Source organism: Macaca mulatta, chromosome 3 (assembly GCF_049350105.2).
Source record: "Macaca mulatta isolate MMU2019108-1 chromosome 3, T2T-MMU8v2.0, whole genome shotgun sequence".
In the NCBI taxonomy this organism is placed as follows: domain Eukaryota; kingdom Metazoa; phylum Chordata; class Mammalia; order Primates; family Cercopithecidae; genus Macaca; species Macaca mulatta.
In genome coordinates, this window is record NC_133408.1 from 15,399,492 (window position 1) to 15,417,228 (window position 17,737).

At 46.2% G+C, this 17,737-nt stretch overlaps 1 protein-coding gene across 2 annotated transcripts in view; it reads right to left on the reverse strand.

The window, feature by feature from the left end:
• Positions 1-17,737, reverse strand: part of HUNK (hormonally up-regulated Neu-associated kinase) — a 128,617-nt gene that overhangs the window by 53,296 nt on the left and 57,584 nt on the right. For both annotated transcript variants that reach the window (XM_077995849.1, XM_002803166.4), the window contains exons 3-4: positions 8,561-8,616; positions 2,018-2,153 (exon numbers count right to left, since the gene is read on the reverse strand). In XM_077995849.1, the coding sequence (XP_077851975.1) occupies positions 2,018-2,153; positions 8,561-8,616 (192 nt within the window). The remainder of the gene's footprint in view (positions 1-2,017; positions 2,154-8,560; positions 8,617-17,737) is intronic.

Consider the following 17,737-nt stretch of genomic DNA (forward strand, 5'->3'; position numbering starts at 1 on the left):
TCCGTCCCCTCCTCCAGGTTCCACCAGGTGCTGAGGAAATTCTGGGAGCAAGCCAAGCGGTCCCTGCCCCTCCGCTACAGCCCAGAGGGTTCCAGCAGGTGGACAAAGACCTCACGGTGAGGCCCAGGAACACAGAGAGTGGGGGGCTGGAGGGGACATGGGAGTGCCTCAAAGCCAGCTGGCTGGAGACACAGAGGGCTGCCCAGAGGAACCAGCACCCAGCAACTCAAGAGGGAAAAGAAGAGGGTTCCAGGCCAAAGGAACGGTGCATGTAAGGGCTGGTATGTAGCAAGCGCAGGCTGTGTTCAGGGAACAGGAAACAATGCTGGGTTAGCCAGAGAATGGGTGGGGAGAGAAGGGGAGGGGGCATGCCTTCAACAAGGCCACAGGGCAAGCAAGGGCCCCCCCACGCAAGCCACGTTGGAGAGCTGGGGCTGTATCTTGACACCCTGAAAGGACACTGCTTGGTTCAAATTCCACTCCACCACTTAGCAGCTCTATGACCTTGGGCAATTTTATTTATTTCTCTTATGATGGGTTTCTTCTTCCATAAAATAGGGTAATAGAGAGTAACGATTGCACTGGGTCATTGTGAAACTAAGTGACATGGTGTCTGGCACACATCAAGCACTAAGCAAGCATTAGCTTCTCTGCCAACCTGAACAAGGGGGTTACAGTGGATATGAAGAGAGGCAGGGGAATTCCAGAAATACTCCGGATCAACACACCTTTCATGCAAACGAGCCTTTCTCGTCTGTATCTTAATCAGAACCTCACTCTGTCTAGAGCCCATTTCCCTGTGGCAAAGGGTTGAATCCTATCCCAGAATCCAAGACTCTGAACTGACCCTGGACCGTCACTGACAGGGGATGGTGGAGGGGGTGACTCACTGGGACCATGGGGGACCCAGGCTCTACCTTTGGTGCAACTGAAGATTCACCTTCAAATACTCATTGTGCTTACCCCTGGTGGCCCTTCCTCTACCAGACCCTGGGAACAAAACGGTGAACCAGACCAACCAATTCCCTCCCCTCGTGCAGAGTCCTTGCTGGCTGGGGAGACAGGGGAGGCACGGATTTAAAACCGGAAAAGGACAGGCTTTGAGAGGTGCCGAGGAGGAAATTGAAAGGGTGAGGAGAGACTCTGGGGGACTCTCTGGTAGGGAGCTCAGAGATGATCTCGGCAGTGGCGCCACTGGCTTGAGACGGGGATGTGGGAATGTGCAGGCCATCCAAAGGGCTGGGAAAGGGCATCCCAGGCATCACAAGTGCATGGCCGGGCACGTGGCTCACGCCTGTAATCCCAGCACTTTGGGAGGCCAAGGCAGGTGGATCACCTGAGGTCAGGAGTTCAAGAACAGCCTGGCCAACATGGTGAAACTTCGTCTCTGCTAAAAATACAAAAATTAGCTGGGCGTGGTGGCGCATGCCTGTAATCTCAGCTACTTGGGAGGCTGAGGCAGAGGAATCACTTGAACCTGGGAAGGGGAGGTTGCAGTGAGCTGAGATCACATGACTGCACTCTAGCCTGGGCGACAGAGCAAGACTCTGTCTCAAAAAAAACAACAAGCCCAGAGGTGGGAGAGACAAAAGGGAGGCCGACGTGTCTGAAGAACTGTGAGCAGGGCAGGGGGCAGGAGAGATGGGCGAGCAAGTCCCGCAAGGAGCACGGGCCAGGCAGCAGGATGGAGCTTCACACAGAGGGTGATGGGAAACTAAGGGCCAGAGGAAGGGGCATAAATGAGTCGCAAAGCCAGGATGTGAGCTCTGTGAGGGCAGGACGTGGTTTTCTCCCCTCCTCAGCACCGCCCTGAATTTTGGTAAAGGCCATTCTGACAGTTCGTGCAGACCAAAACAGAAGGAACAGAGATGGAAAGCCAGGCCCCAAAGAATCCCTGACAGCATACTCCTGGGCCTGTCACCTGTGCCTGCCATCCAATACTCAAGCATGATTTCGTAAGAAAGGCACGGTGGAGACAGCAGGAGGAACATTGACGTTCAGAAGCTCGATAACTCACATGGACCAGACATCGATTTTGGGGCCGTATTTCTTCCTGGCGAGCAGTTCAGGTGCGGCGTAGGCAGGGCTGCCACACTGCGTGCTGAACGGATCCGAGTAACCCAGGATCCCTGCGCAGTTGCTCAAACCAAAGTCTGCAAAGAGAGGTGAACAAAACAAGCTCCGAATTAGAAAACTGCGGAAATGAAGAGGGAGAAAAAAAAGGACAACTAAAAAGGGCAGCAGGAAAGGAAACATTCTCTCAGGCTAACACATCATTTAGCATCCTAAAGAAAACCATAGCAGCTGCAAACCACAACGTCTGGATATGAGACTCAAGGCAAAAGAATGTCAGTGGCGGTTCCCTGGCTTAGCTGAGAGCATTTTACATCAGGCCTCACTGTTAAAGCCAGTTAGAGCAAACAGTATGCTGAACTAAAACCTATTTCCATCCAATCTTGTAAATGAGTCATTGAGGAAAAAAAGAGAGAATTTCGCTTTCTAGGATGAAGGCAGGAAGAAAGAACAGGCAGAGGGGATTGGAGTTAGCTTCCAAGCCGCCAAGTGGGGAAAAAATGAAGGAAGACTGATTATCTCTGGCTGCCGGTGTCACCCTCAGTGACATGCAATCCAGCCACTTACAGTTGACTTTTTCAGCTGAATGTTTTCATTTCATGAAAAAATTTCCCCAAAGATGGTCGGGTGCGGTGGCTCAAGCCTGTAATCCCAGCACTTTGGGAGGCCGAGATGGGCGGATCACGAGGTCAGAAGATCAAGATCATCCTGGCTAACACGGTGAAACCCCGACTGTACTAAAAAATACAAAAAACTAGCCGGGCAAGGTGGAGGGCGCCTGTAGTCCCAGCTACTCGGGAGGCTGAGGCAGGAGAATGGCGTGAACCCAGGAGGCGAGGTTGCAGTGAGCCGAGATCGCGCCACTGCACTCCAGCCTGCGCAACAGAGTGAGACTCTGTCTCAAAAAAAAAAAAAAATTGCCCCAAAGATAAGCAGCACATATAGTGACTTGAAGAGGGGGAAAATATACCCAGCAGTTTAGACAACCCTGAATGTTGGCTGGAAAAGTAGCACCAGAAAGATGGCAATGTTGGCCAGGCGTGATGGCTCACGCCTATAATCCCAGCACTTTGGGAGGCAGAGACGGGCAGATCGCGAGGTCAGGAGATCAAGACCATCCTGGCTAACACGGTGAAACCCCATCTCTACTAAAAATACAAAAAAAAAATTAGCCAGGCGTGGTGGTGGGCGCCTGTAATCCCAGCTACTCAGGAGGCTGAGGCAGGAGAATGGTGTGAACCCGGGAGGCGGAGCTTGCAGTGAGCTGAGATCCGGCCACTGCACTCCAGCCTGGGCAGCAGAGCGAGACTCCGTCTCAAAAAAAAAAAAAAAAAGAAAGAAAGATGGCAATGCAAACTAGACTAAGCAACCTCATGGCACCGCTTTGTTCCTGGATAATTAACATACCCAGGAAAAGGGGGGAGAAAGCCCAGTGCATCAGTGACTTTGGGTCTATTATGCCTTCTGCGCCATGTTTACCTTTTGATCTTAAAGATACTGAAACTGACAGGTAATTAGAGAGTTGTTACTCTTATGCCCTCATCTGAATCTTTCCTTAATCTTTGTTGATCTCAGAATTAAGATCACAGTTCATCCTTTGAACTTCAGTGTAAATATTATGGTCCATCCCCCTCAAACAGAAGACTCAGGCTGCAGGGCTCAGGCAGAGACAGGCTTCCAGTCTTGAACAAAACTCTCGCACTTTCTCAATCGGCAGTATTTATGTCTAGTTTCACGAATGTATTTTCACCTCACTCAAACGTGTCTCCACCTGCAGGACACATGACCATTAGGAACGTTGTAGGAAATCTCAGGGGAGGAGAGATACAGTCCAGTCTGTGCAGTTCAAGATGTCACAGCCAAAATGTTTTTCCAAAGTCACCGCGTTAAGCTTTTCTAAAGAGGATCCCATCTAAGCAGAGCTCAGAAAACTCTTGAAGGCTCTAAATATCACCCAAACTCTTCAGCCCAAACTACAAGAGGGAATGGCAAACAAACCAACCAGGCGTGCTGCATGTTCAAACACTGAACTCTTCTTTTGTTTTTTTACGATTCCATTTTTCTCTCTTAACCTCCCTCCCCTTCGCCTCCTTGACTCCCTTACTCTTCCCTCCCCAACTCTCCCCCTACACCTTTCCCATCGACCCAGCCAGCTTCCATAGGCCCCAAAAACCGTGTCCAAGGTAAATCCTTCAGGAGTCATGGGTGTGGGAGACTAGGAGGAGATATCAGTTAAAAAGAACCTGAGAAACCCTGTTCTCAGACCCCACCCCTCAGGATCACTGAAGCGGGAAGAAAAGGGCGTGAATATTTTTATAAGAAGAAAAATCTGCCGGGGGCAGTGGCCCACGCCTGTAATCCCAGCACTCTGGGAGGCCAAGGTGGGCAGATCACCTGAGGCTATAGTTCGAAACGAGCCTGGGCAACATGGCGAAACCCTGTCTCTACTAAAAATACAAAATTAGCCAGGTGTGGAGGCGCACACCTGTTGTCCCAGCTACTCGGGAGGCTGAGGCAGGAGAATTGCTTAAACCCGGGAGGCAAAAGTTGCAGTGAGCCGAGACTGCGCCACTGCACTCCAGCCTGGGAGACAGAGCGAGGCTCCATCTCAAAAAGAAAGGTGGGGGGAGAAGAAAAATAATATTGTGCTTTAAATTGGAGGGTTGTTTGACTGCTTTCAGTTTGAAAATGAACCTAAAAGAATGTTAATGAACACACAAACGTGTGAGGAGCACCCACTGTGAGAGACAGCACCATCAAATAAAGACAATAATAGTTGAGGAGGCCCAGTTTCATCAGAGTCCTAGAAATTATTATCTCTAAACTTCTGAGATCAAAGCAAAAGACTCCGTTCCTAATCTCAACAGCGTTCCCGTCACAGCAAAGGGCTGCCTCGTTTTGTTCACCTCCTCACCTCTCCAAGACCTGGGGTCCAAAAAGAAGGACTTGTTCTCAAAGAGGGCAGAGGGAGAGATAAGAGGTCAGATCACCCTCCACCATCCCAGGCAAGTTTGGGAACAGTCTGGCCTTATCTTGAGCACAGTTTCAAGAAGATAACTTAGCAGGGCATTTGGGAGGTGGAAAAGATAGAATCTGCATGTTAAGCAACTTATGTTGATCTAGCCGAAAGGGTTTGATTTAAAATATATTTGTAGAAAAACAACCAGTTTGCTTCACATTCATAATTGTAATTATTAAAACTGTACACATCTGCCTATAATTGGAATTGTGGAACTTGAGAGAAGGCCACCTCCCAGCAATGTCACATGGGTCTGTCTCAATTAGGTTTGGTAAATATATCAGCCAACAACCACTCAATTTTCTGAGAGCTACAGGATGAATCTCACAAAACGCCCAAGTGAACCTGCTTTGGAATACTGAAGTGCAAAACTCAGTTCTAAGTTGCCCCTCTTCCCTTTTAAGATTTAACTTACCAAACATCAGACTGCTTTTTTTTAAAAGGGAAAAAAAACCTTCTGATTAAATCAAATCTTACTCCTGGTAATTCTAGTTAATTTGAAACATGGCTTAAGTAGATTTATTTAAACCGAATTCTTTCAAAGAAAGAGAAACTATTAAGAGGCAATCATAATAGCTATAATCACCTTTGAAAAAAAACAAGTAGGTAATGCCTTTGAAGAAAAGAAGGTTCAAAGAGCTTTCAAGTTACAAAAAAAGACAGGAGTTGGAAGACCTTTGATCCAAATTGCTCAACCCAGGGGCAAGAAACCTCACAGACACTGGGCCTTCATCTCTCCCTCCATGCCTTCCGGAAATGCGGAAATGCGGTTCTTTCTTAACCAAATGCAGTTCCCACCAGCCCTCAGGGATAGTCTAAGGTCTCTCTTGGGGGAGGTGTGAGGTAGGGTTCCTCAGTTTCCACCGCTCAGGAGAGAACCGGCAACCAAATGGGCACCATTAACAAAGGGAAATCCAATGGTCACTGCCTCCTTTCTAGCAGGTGCGGGCATCCTGCTTTCTGAAGAGGCCGATTTTGTTCCAAAGACCTAAAATGTCTTTGCAGTGCCCATCCAGACATTGCCAGCAGAGAGGCGATGACTCTGTGGGATTTGAATAAAAATGGTTCCTGGCGCCCAAAGAGTGACCATAACGTGCAGCAAGAGGGGAAGGGGTGGGCTCTCATTTAGGTGTATGATTTCCTCACTTGACTCAGACAGGTCTCCTCTAAGAGGTTCTGTTATTCAACCAATCTGTGAGCCCCTTATAAAAGGATCCACTGATTGCAGCAGTGAAATGACTGGTTTTTCTAGAATCCCCAGAGCAAACGTCCACCCAATAAAAAGGTCTGTGCATTTCACCATCACTTATTCCACAAGACAGTTCTGTCGATGGTCACCTAGGGCTACCACGTAAGGAGAAAGCAGAGACACCAAGCACAGAGGAGACAGAGGGGCAAGAGGGAAGGAAAGAAACAGGATGGGCAATGCCCACCTGAGATGTGGAAACTCTGTCTGTACCTTACACGACTCACCAGCCTCAGTCTTTTTGAGACGGAGCCTCGCTCTGTCATATAGGCTGGAGTGCAGTGTCACGATCTTGGCTCATTGCAAACTCTGCCTCCCAGGTTCAACCGATTCTCCTCCCTCAGCCTCCTGAATAGCTGGGATTACAGGCGTGCACCACCACGCCTGGCTAATTTTTGCATTTTTAGTAGAGATGGGGGTTTTACATGTTAGTCAGGCTGGTCTTGAACTCCTGACCTCGTGCTCCGCCTACCTCGGCCTCCCAAAGTGGGATTACAGGTGTGAGCCACTGCGCCTGGCCTATTCTAACTTTTATTGTCATATAAATACTGCTGTTACAAAGTTTTTTCTCTTACAGTCTCTGGTGCTGTTACGACAACTTTATCACTGTCACCTCCGCATTTTCCAAAGAACAGTTACAGGGAACCTAAAACAAAAAACTCCTTTCCTCCATTCCTTACCGCACACCAGGAGGCCCCTTTGTTTAACCCTCCAGATGTCGGAAATGAGGACCAGAGAGACTTCCTGCAAGCATTTCAACACCAGTGCCTTGTTTTCTGGCTTATGCATTTGGCCCTCAAGACAAGTAAATGCAACAGTAAAACAATGTAACAAAAAGAAAATCAGCCAGGTGTGGTGGGTCACGCCTGTAATCCCTGCACTTTGGGAGGCCAAGGTGGGCAGATCACCTGAAGTCAGGAGTTTGAGACCAGCCTGGCCAACATGGTGAAACCCCATCTCTACTAAAAATACAAAAATCAGCCAGGTGTGGTGGTGGGCGCCTGTAATCCCAGCTACCCGGGAGGCTGAGACAGGAGAATCCCTTGAACCTGGGAGGCAGAGGCTGCAGTGAACTGAGATTTGTACCACTGCACTCCAGCCTGGGCAACAGAGGGAGGCTCCATCTCAGAAAAAAGAAAAAGAAAAAGAAAATCATTTGAATTATCTAAGAATCTTCTAAGAATAGATTCTCGTAAATGCTTTTGGGGAAAAATTGGTTTCCTCTTCACCGTTAACTTTCTAATAGTAAGTGTATCCATCAACACCTATCAATGGTGTTTAATTATCCAGAGTCTGTGCAGTCTCTTGCCTGGTTCTGAATTGGGAGCTGACTGTAATCCCAAAATATCGAATAAGTCATTTTAATGATGTGTTTTGGAGAATCTTGTAATGACTTTCAGCATTTGTCAAACAAAAGTTCCTTCTTGGGCATAAACGTTAAATTCACAAAGTCCTATTGATCCTCTTCTTTTCCCCTCCTATAAAGTCTTTTCAAGCCATTGAGGTGAAAGAAATTACTTGCACTTCAGGTGGGAGAAAAAGAAAAGAGAGAGAGGAATAAAAGATGGTGCCATCTAGTATCTGGATATAAAAATGATGCCCTGAATTCTGCCCAGAGCAACCACAGAGGGAGACAATAACAACAATAGAACCACCTGAATTCGTCTAGAAAATGAGTCATGCAGTGCATTTGCTATGGACCCTGAATTATGAACCAATTATGATGCTCCATCTTGTAGCTTCCTTCTGATTGGTTCAGACTTCTAACTACCCCTTTGTGGGGACTTCTCTGCACAGCTCCCATTGTACCAATGAGCCTGAATAAAGATTACATTAAAAAGAGAAGGTCAATTGCATTCCCCCTTATTTTAGGCATCCCTGCATTCACCGAGAAGCGGAATGAGATATGACAAAGCTATGGGAAGCATTTCTGAGCCAAACTATCTTTCACTATTTTTAAGAAGTTTTCCGCTTAATCCAAATAAAACTAAATTCTACAAAAGGTCAGCTCCATCTGAATTTATGGAGAAGCTATAGTTTGAATAAGACAAGGAAACACATGATCCATTTTCAAAACCATTATTAAATTTTGGAGGTAAAAGAAGATAATCTAGAATATTGTCTGGGTATTAGAGATAGACCATGGATATTTTTCAAAGTTGAGAACTGACAACACAACACTTAAAAGATAATTTTGCTTTAAAAAAAAAAAAAAGTCATACCAATCAGCTTGATATTATTGTCTTCATCTAGTAGCAAATTCTCTATCTTCAAGTCTCTGAAATAAACAAAACCACACAACATTTCAGATAAGCATTCGAAATAATGGAATTACATTTTGCTTCTGACGGGCAATGAACTGTTTTTAGAGTCACTTCTAACCAACACGTAAAGCTTTCTGCCAAAACTCAATCAACAAGTAAATATTTAAAAGACATGATATATTAACAATTAATTGCTGTAGACTATAAAAGCTGAAGAATTTCAGAGACGACAGAGAGCAAAGAGGACAGAAGGGATCATGAAAAGTTTCTGGAGAAAGCAAGACCTAAACCGGAACCTGGAAGTTAAGCAGAACCAGGGTGTGGGGAGAGAGGAGCACATCACTCAAGATGGCGCAGCCTGAGGGGCCAGGGAAATATTTCATACGAATGTGGCCCTGGGTTGGTGACACTGGGAGCAACCTCAGATTTGGGGAAGCAATTTAAAAAAAAAAAAAACATGTGAAAGCCAACTTAATTGATGAGTGCAATGACCTCCATGTTTGGAGCCCAAGGGTCATGACAAACTGGCAGGTGAAGATGAGTTAATCTATTTAGCAGGTAGATATTATCATGGGCACAATAATGGACTCCAAAGATGTTGGTGTCCTAATTCCTGGTGTCATGCCCGAGAATATGTTAACTTTACAGAGCTAAGGGGAACTAAGTTCCAGATGGAATGAAGCTTGCTAATCAGATACTAGGTGATGCCATGCATTGACACTGAGAGGACGGGAGGAGGTGGAAGGGAGAAATGAGCCCAGGGTCATGTTGAGTGTGAGGTGTCTGGTGTCTGCACCTGTGACTGTAAGCTCCCAGAAGGCAGCAAACGTGTCTGCCCTGCTTCCCATTGTACCCCAGTACCTTTGCACATTCCAGGTACTCAGTAAATACCAATGAGTCCAGATTACCAATGAGATCGTTTGAGATTTCAGAAGCAGAAGTATTTATGTAGGCAAAAGAATATATTTGGACATCAAAACCATCTAGGTCAATTATTATCAGCTCTGGCATCTTAAATTGTAGCATGCCAACTCAGACACACCTTGAATGTTAACCGTATAAAAATACTCTTACACACACACACATACACACACACACACACACACACACACACAAAAACACACATTCTCTTCCATTGTTTTTAAACATACCATTCTTGATCCGGCTTTTATTTTCTCACGTTTGAATAGAGAGATAGGCAAGAGAAATGTTTCTTTTTCCTCTTATCTCTACTGTAGGGAATTGAATGGCGTAATCATGTTAAAACAAAAACAGCAACTGATACACTACGTCAATGTCCAAAACAAAAAGGAGCGGTAGCTAGGACTGGCTGTGGCAAACAGGACAGCAGTGCCCCACTTAACGGGGACACCTGCTCACGGCTTGGTCCCAGCACTGCCAGCTCACCTCATTCTCCAAAAGAAGCCAGAGGTCCAGATTTGATCTCAATTTTTAAATGTTGGCAACAAACTCATATTTAAAACAACCATAAACCCCACCCTTGCAGGCAAGATATGGCCTGCAGGCTACCAGTTTTCAACCTCAATATGGGTGGACGCTGAAGCCTTGAAAGGATGTGAGATTGTCAAGGTGAGGGCAGAGAACTGGTGCGAGGGAAAGACCAACAGGCTGGTGGCGAACACTGGTGTTCACAGCAAACTGGGAAAGGACAGGTGCGGGGGTGGGCAGGGGTTATGTCAGCCAGGCTGTTGTCACAGGAAGGGCAGGACTACAGGACGGTAAGAATTAAGGAGCCAAACGCAGGAAAAAAAAAAAGGGTGAACTCTAAAAAGTGTCCAACAGATTCAAAATTACCGATAGCCTTAGGGCTGGGTGCTGGCTGAGAAGGAAGATCCGCGTTCAAACTGGGGATATAAACTGACATTGCCCAATCCAGTGCGCCCACAAATGGGAAGAAGAATTGTATATTTTCCCTTCACTCCAAATGAAACAATGCACAGAATACTTCAAAACTGTGCGTGCCTTGTAAAGGCATCACACGTGTCCAAATACAGGGTGACTCCAAATATAAGGTGACCTCCTTGCTTTTCCAATAGGAAGACTTTGTCCCTCAGTAAAAGGTTTTTGGAAAACGCAAACGTATACTTTTTAGGAATGCAATAGAATTATTAAATGACTATTGATACCACTTATCTTTAAAGCTGCATCATCCTATTTAAGACCATATATTAAAATGTTAACATAGTTAATTTAAGAAATACTGTTTCCACGCTGTCACATTTCATGAAACAATTTTATTCAAACTAGTCACAGGCAGAACCAGGATGACTTTTTGAGTCTTTGTGCAGTGTTTCAATGTAACATGATCTTTCAGGTGACTGGATATTTGAGATAAAGTATTTTTTTTTAATTTGCATATGATGCCTTTGCTGGAAATCTTATCCCAAATCATACGCACCCATTTAAAATCTCCATAAATTAACCACTCAGTGAACTGTTTTGAGACTGGCCTCTCAAACTCTCACAATCAAGAGGCCATATCTCTAGAAGTTATTATTAAAGCCACATAAATGCTTTTACCTTCCTTCCTACTGGGTTCCTCGCGTGATTTCTAGAGCACCCAAAGTCATCAGTGAGCCAAATAAAGGTTTATGTGTCTTCTCTAACTAGTACTTTGTTATTGAAAATAAAATACTATCATTGAAATTGTGTCCTTATCATATGAGAGATTTGCAAGGACTCTGTAAGGCACTTCCTCTTTTCTGAAGATACTGAAGACGTAATACCAGCCTGACTTCTATTCAAGCATATACGGTAATTCCAAAACACACACATGCATACACAAAATAGTATGCCAGCAATATCCCAAACTGTTGTTCCGTGAACCCTGATTATAAACAGCAGCACTCTCTAAATCTAAAGGAAGGCCACGGTTTGTTTCAAATGAAATAAAGCCTCTTTGCCTGGGAAGAAGGGAAGCCACACTAAGGCATTAAAGGAGAAATTTGGTTCAGAACAAATAGTGTGGGGAAAAACATCCTAAAGAGGCGAGGTAAAAGACAGCAACTGCCAAGAACAATAAAACTAAGTTGGGTAATTCTGGGGCCACAAAAGCCTAGAGAACAACCACAGTGATTAGAAGAATGATATAAACAAAAGACCAAAAATAAGAGAAAATGCAAAAGAAAAACAATACCCGCTTTTAAAATCTAGGAAACGTCCTAAAACTAGGGCAGGACATATTAAAAATAATTATTAGGCAAACTGAGAAAAAAATAAAATCAGTTCAAAGTCACTATCTTCCCACCCATAGCATCCCTTTATAACCAACTCTATCCCCTAAGAAAAATGCACAGAATACACCTGGTTAACCTGGGTTATTTGTCCAGATTTCTAAAAGATTTCAGTGACAACCAATCCAATGGCCTAAAGGTTCCGTGGCTAGTTCATGGGAGGGTGAGCTACTTTTGTCTCTGTCCAGGAGATCAGTGTACTTACCCACGCACAAGAAAAGAACACTCACGCTGGGCAGTGGCTCGCGCCTGTAATCCCAGCACTTTGGGAGGCTGAGGCGGGCGGATTACCTGAGGTCAGGAGTTCAAGACCCGCCTGACCAACATGGAGAAACCCCGTCTCTACTAAAAAAATATAAAATTAGCCTGGCGTGGTGACGCATGCCTTTAATCCCAGCTACTAGGGAGGCTGAGGCAGGAGAATCGCTTGAACCTGGGAGGCGGGGGTTGCGGTGAGCCGAGATCACGCCACTGCACTCCAGCCTGGGTGACAGAGCAAAACTCTGTCTCAAAAAATAATAATAATAATAAAAATAAAAAAATAAAAGAACATTCAATAGCCTTTGGCTTTATTCCACTTCCTGCTTTGTCCTTTGTAACTTATCCGGAAGGAAGAGGGAGAATACTTTCCTCCAGACTTTAGGAAAAAAGGAACTAAAATCTCATTTTTAAAAATAGCTTTTACCTAGGTATTTACCCAAATGAGTGGAAAACTTATGGACATAAATGTTTATAGCAGTTTCAATCATTCTTTCCCCCAAACTGGCGGCACCCAAGATGTCCTTCAGTAGCAGAATGGATAAACAAACTTTGGCACATCCAAATAATGGCACATTCAGTAATAAAAAGAAATAAGGTCAGGCGCGGTGACTCACACCCAGAATCCCAGCACTTTGGGAAGCTGAGGCGGGTTGATCACCTGAAGTCAGGAGTTCAAGACCAGTCTGGCTAAAACGGTGAAACCCCGTATCTACTAAAAATGCAAAAATTAGGTGGAGCACACCTGTAATCCCAGCTACTCGTTTGAACCCAGGAGATGGAGGCTGCAGTGAGCCAAGATTGTGCCACTGCACTCCAGCCTAGGGCAACAGAGTGAGACTCCATCTCAAAAAATAAAAAAGAAGGCCGGGCGCGGTGGCTCACGCCTGTAATCCCAGCACTTTGGGAGGCCGAGACGGGCGGATCACGAGGTCAGGAGATCGAGACCATCCTGGCTAACACGGTGAAACCCCGTCTCTACTAAAAAATACAAAAAAAAACTAGCCGGGCGAGGTGGCGGGCGCCTATAGTCCCAGCTACTCGGGAGGCTGAGGCAGGAGAATGGCGTGAACCCGGGAGGCGGAGCTTGCAGTGAGCTGAGATCCGGCCACTGCACTCCAGCCTGGGCGACAGAGCGAGACTCCGTCTCAAAAAAAAAAATAAAAAATAAAAAAAAAATAAAATAAAAAAAATAAAAAAATAAAAAAAAGAAAAAAAAGAAAAAAGAAAAAGAAAAAAATATAAATTAAATTAAATTTAAAAAATATAAAATAAATTAAATTAAATTAAAGAATATCTTTTTATCTTCAGTGATAAAAACAGATAAGATATTGAGCCAAAAATTGTGTGATTCACTTGGAAAGACATGGAGGAACATCAAATGCATGCTTTTAATTGAAAGAAGCTGGTCAGAAAGGGCTACATCCTGTTTGACTCCAACTATATGACATTCTGGGAATCTATGGTGATGGTAAAAAGAGCAGTGGCTGCCAGGAGTTGGCGTGTGGGAGGGAAGAAAGGAGAGATGAATAGAGGGGAATATAGAAGGGTTTTAGGGTGTTGAAATTATTACGATACTGTAGTGGTGTTACATCATACTGTGCATTTATCAAAATCTATAGAACTGCACATCACAGAGTGAACCCTAAGGTAAACTCAGACCTTAGTTAATAAGACTGTATCCATACTGGTTCATCCGTTGTAACAAATGTGCCAGGGGAACACAAGATATTCGTAACAGGGAAAATGCGGGTGGGGGGACGGTGTGCAGGAACTCTCTTGTAGTTTCTATGCAAGTCTTCTGTAAATCTAAAACTGCTCTAAAAAATATTGTCTATAAATTTTTATAAAAGCAGCTTTTGGATACATTTTCCTTCCCTAAGCAATCCGTACTAAGAATGGTACGACTACAACCAAGTGCCTCACTCAGGCAGTTCACTGTGGGACATCCTTAGCCCCCTGAAGTTATGTCCCTGAGTCCATTCAGAACAGTGGGCAACCCAGACTGTCTGCTCAGCTACTCAACAGTGATCAAAGAGGATACAAATGATCCAAAGAGGCAGAAAAAATGAGAGACACCTGGAATAAAACAGGAAGGGTAACAAAATAAATAATCCTACCCAAAAGATGCTGCAGCACTATTCACAATAGCAAAGACATGGAATCAACCTAGGTGCTATCAAAGGTGGATTGGATAAAGAAAATGGGGTACATATGTACCATGGAATACTATGCAGCCATAAAAAAGAATGAAATCGGCCGGGTGCTGTGGCTCACACCTGTAATCCCAACACTTTGAGAGGCTGAGGCAGGCAGATCACGAGGTCAGGAGATCATGGCTAACATGGTGAAACCCCATCTCTACTGAAAGCACAAAAAAAAATTAGCCGGGCATGGTGGCACAAGCCTGTAGTCCCAGCTACTCGGGAGGCTGAGGCAGGAGAATGGCGTAAACCCAGTGTTAACTTTTAACTGTGAACAAAGGTGAAGGAGAAGAGAATGGCCCTGGGAGAGATGGGAAGTTGCTTTTTCTTGGCCAATGGGCCTTCAAAGAGGAGCTAGGAGAAGCAATAAAGGGGTGTGGCACAAGGCACAGAAGGTAGCGCAGGGTAGGGCATGGTGGCCCACACCTGTAATCCCACCACTTTGGTAGGCTGAGCTTGCAGTTAGCCCAGATTGCGCCACTGCACTCCAGCCTGGGCGACAGAGCAAGACTCCGCCTCAAAAAAAAAACAAAAAAACAAAAAAACAAAAAAAAAGAATGAAATCATGCCCTCTGCAGCATGCCCTCTGCAGCAACATGGATGCCACTGGAAGTCATTATCCTGAGCAAATTAACACAGAAACAAAAAATCAAATACTGCATGTTCTTCCTTATAAGTGGGAGCCAAAGACAATAACGACAGATACTGAGGACTACCAGAGGAGGGTGGGAAAGAGGAGGACAAGGGTTGAAAAACTGCCTGTTGGGTACTATGCACAGTACCTGGGTGATGGAATCTGTACCCCAAACCTCAGCATCACACAATATACCCATGTAACAAACCTGCACATGTACACCCGGAAGCTAAAATAAAAGCTGAAAGTTTTAAAAGGGGCGGATTTCTTCATAAGGTTTCAGTGTTAGTGTGTTATAATGGACCTTTAAAAAAAATACGAGCAAGCCTCTATTATCCAGAATACTGGCTCTATCAGAAAACCTCCCTGCGGTCCACGTGAAAAGCCTGATGTTCACTCTAGCTGCATCCCAAGAGCCAGACACTTGGCTCTGCGAAGTGCGAGGCGTGCCCTACGGGAAGGAAAGTGAAGGGCAGGCTGGTCGGCACATGACGATGGGGTGAGGGAAGGAGAATGCCCACTCCACATGAATGGTCCTGGATCTGATTAAATTCTTTCATGGAAGGGAGAGGGAAGCGGGAGGATCTTCCTTCAGTCCTGCCATCTGAACAGTTCCCCCCTGTGGCATATAAACTGGAAATTCAGTGTTCACTTTTTTTATTTTTATTTTTATTTTTGAGACAGAGTCTTGCTCTGTTGTCCAGACTGGAGTGTAGTGGCGCAATCTCAGCTCACTGCAGCCTGTGCTTCCTGGGTTCAAGCAATTCTTCCTCAGCCTCCTGAGTAGCTGGGATTACAGGTACGTGCCACCACGCCTAGCTAATTTATGTATTTTTAGTAAAGATGGGGTTTCACCATGTTGTCCAGGCTTGTCTTGAACTCCTGACCTCAGGTGATCCACCCACCTTGGCTTCAGAAAGTGCTGGGATTACAGAGTGAGCCACCTCATCCTGCCCAGTGTTAACTTTTAACTGAGAACAAACAAAGGAGAAGAGAATGGCCCTGGGAGAGATGGGAAGTTGCTTTTGCTTGGCCAATGGGCCTTCAAAGAGGAGCTAGGAGGAGCAACAAAGGGGTGTGGCACAAGGCACAGAAGGTAGCGCAGGGTGGGGCATGGTGGCTCACACCTGTAATCCCACCACTTTGGGAGCCTGAGGCAGGTGGATCACTTGAGGTCAGAAGTTAAAGGCCAGCCTGGTCAACATGGTGAAACCCCGTCTCTACTAAAAATACAAAAATATGCTGGGTGTGGTGACGGGTGCCTGTAGCCTCAGCGAGAGGCTGAGGCATGAGCATCGCTTGAACGTGGGAGGTGGAGGTTGCAGAGGGCTGAGATTGCACCACTGCACTCCAGCCTAGAGGATAGAGTGAGACTCTGTATCCAAAAAAAAAAGAAGAAGAAGAAGGCAGCACAGGAAGATGGGTTGGGAGGACAGTGCTGGGGGTGAGGACGCAGGGGTGCGGGGGATGTCTTGGGAACAACAGGCAGCACCGATATACCAACCAGAAGCCACGGTGACGCAGGAGCAGGGAGCCCAGCAGAGAAGAGGACGCTAGAGAGATGCTGTGCGGGCTCAGAAGGCTTCAGGACCCTTCTCTGCTCATTAGGCAGTTCCAGGGAGAAATGCTCAAAGGGGACCCATGGCAGCAGACAGACCAGATGTTGAGATAAGCGCAGGGTGTTTTTACAGAGATCGGGAAAGGACCTGCGGGGAGAAGACGACTCCACACCCTCTAGGTATCACCTAATCACAGCCCTTTGTTCGAAGTTCTTTCAAAAGCACCAGCACACAAACAGGCCATGACTAGCCATTCAAGGTTCCCCACAGGCTACCAAGCAACCCCTTCCCCTCCCCTCCACCCGCCCACACGGACTCTCCTTGCATCTCTTTCAAGATGGTCAATTAGAAGGTTCTGAGACTGGCCGCCATGAACTGAGTCACTGCCCTCTTGGACAGAGGGTGCAGGGAGGAGAGTCAGGGAGGGTCCTGTTGCCATGACAGACATACAGGTGCTCCCCCGCCCCTGGGGGCAGAAAGGCAGCTGCTCCAAGTCTGTGGAGCAAAGAGGCAGACAGGAGCAGTGCTGGGGAGGTGGAAAGCAGGAGTGTGTGTGTATGTGTGTGTGTGTTTATGCCTGAGTGTGTAAGTGCACATGAGTTTGTGTGTGCACACTGCAAGTGTTGGCACATGTTCATGTGACCTTGCATGCACGTGGGGACAGCAAGAGTGTACATGTGTGGGTGTGTGCATGCATGTGCACACATCCATGGGTGTATGAACGTACACGTGAGTTTGCACATGTGTTGCATACACACGTGTGTGGGCTCTCATATGTCAGAGTGCGCCATGTGTATATGGTCATGGGTGCACGTGTGTGTGTGCACGCACATGCATGCATCACATGCATCCAGAGTTGTGGGATGGGAGAAGGCAAAGAGAAGGCAGTCTCTCCCCTGGGCCTCCACAGGCTATGCCCAACCCAGGAGGTCTAGGCTGAGGGGCAGGAACTCAGGAAAGAGCCTGGGGGAGCCGCTCGGGGTTGAGTCCAAAGAACTGAATGGTGTAACACTGAGGCATCAGGATAGGAGGTAAGAGGAGGAGAGCATGAGACGTGGCAGAACCAGTGAACACCGCAAGTGGGGAGGCTGAGCAAAGACAGGGAGTCAAGCAAGGGAGCCTGCGGAAGGGAGTAAGGACAGGTGCTGGGGTCTGGCTCTCTCTAATGGACCCGCCAACCAGGCCCGGGCAAGTCATTTAAACTCTCAGAGCTTCTAATTCTGCCC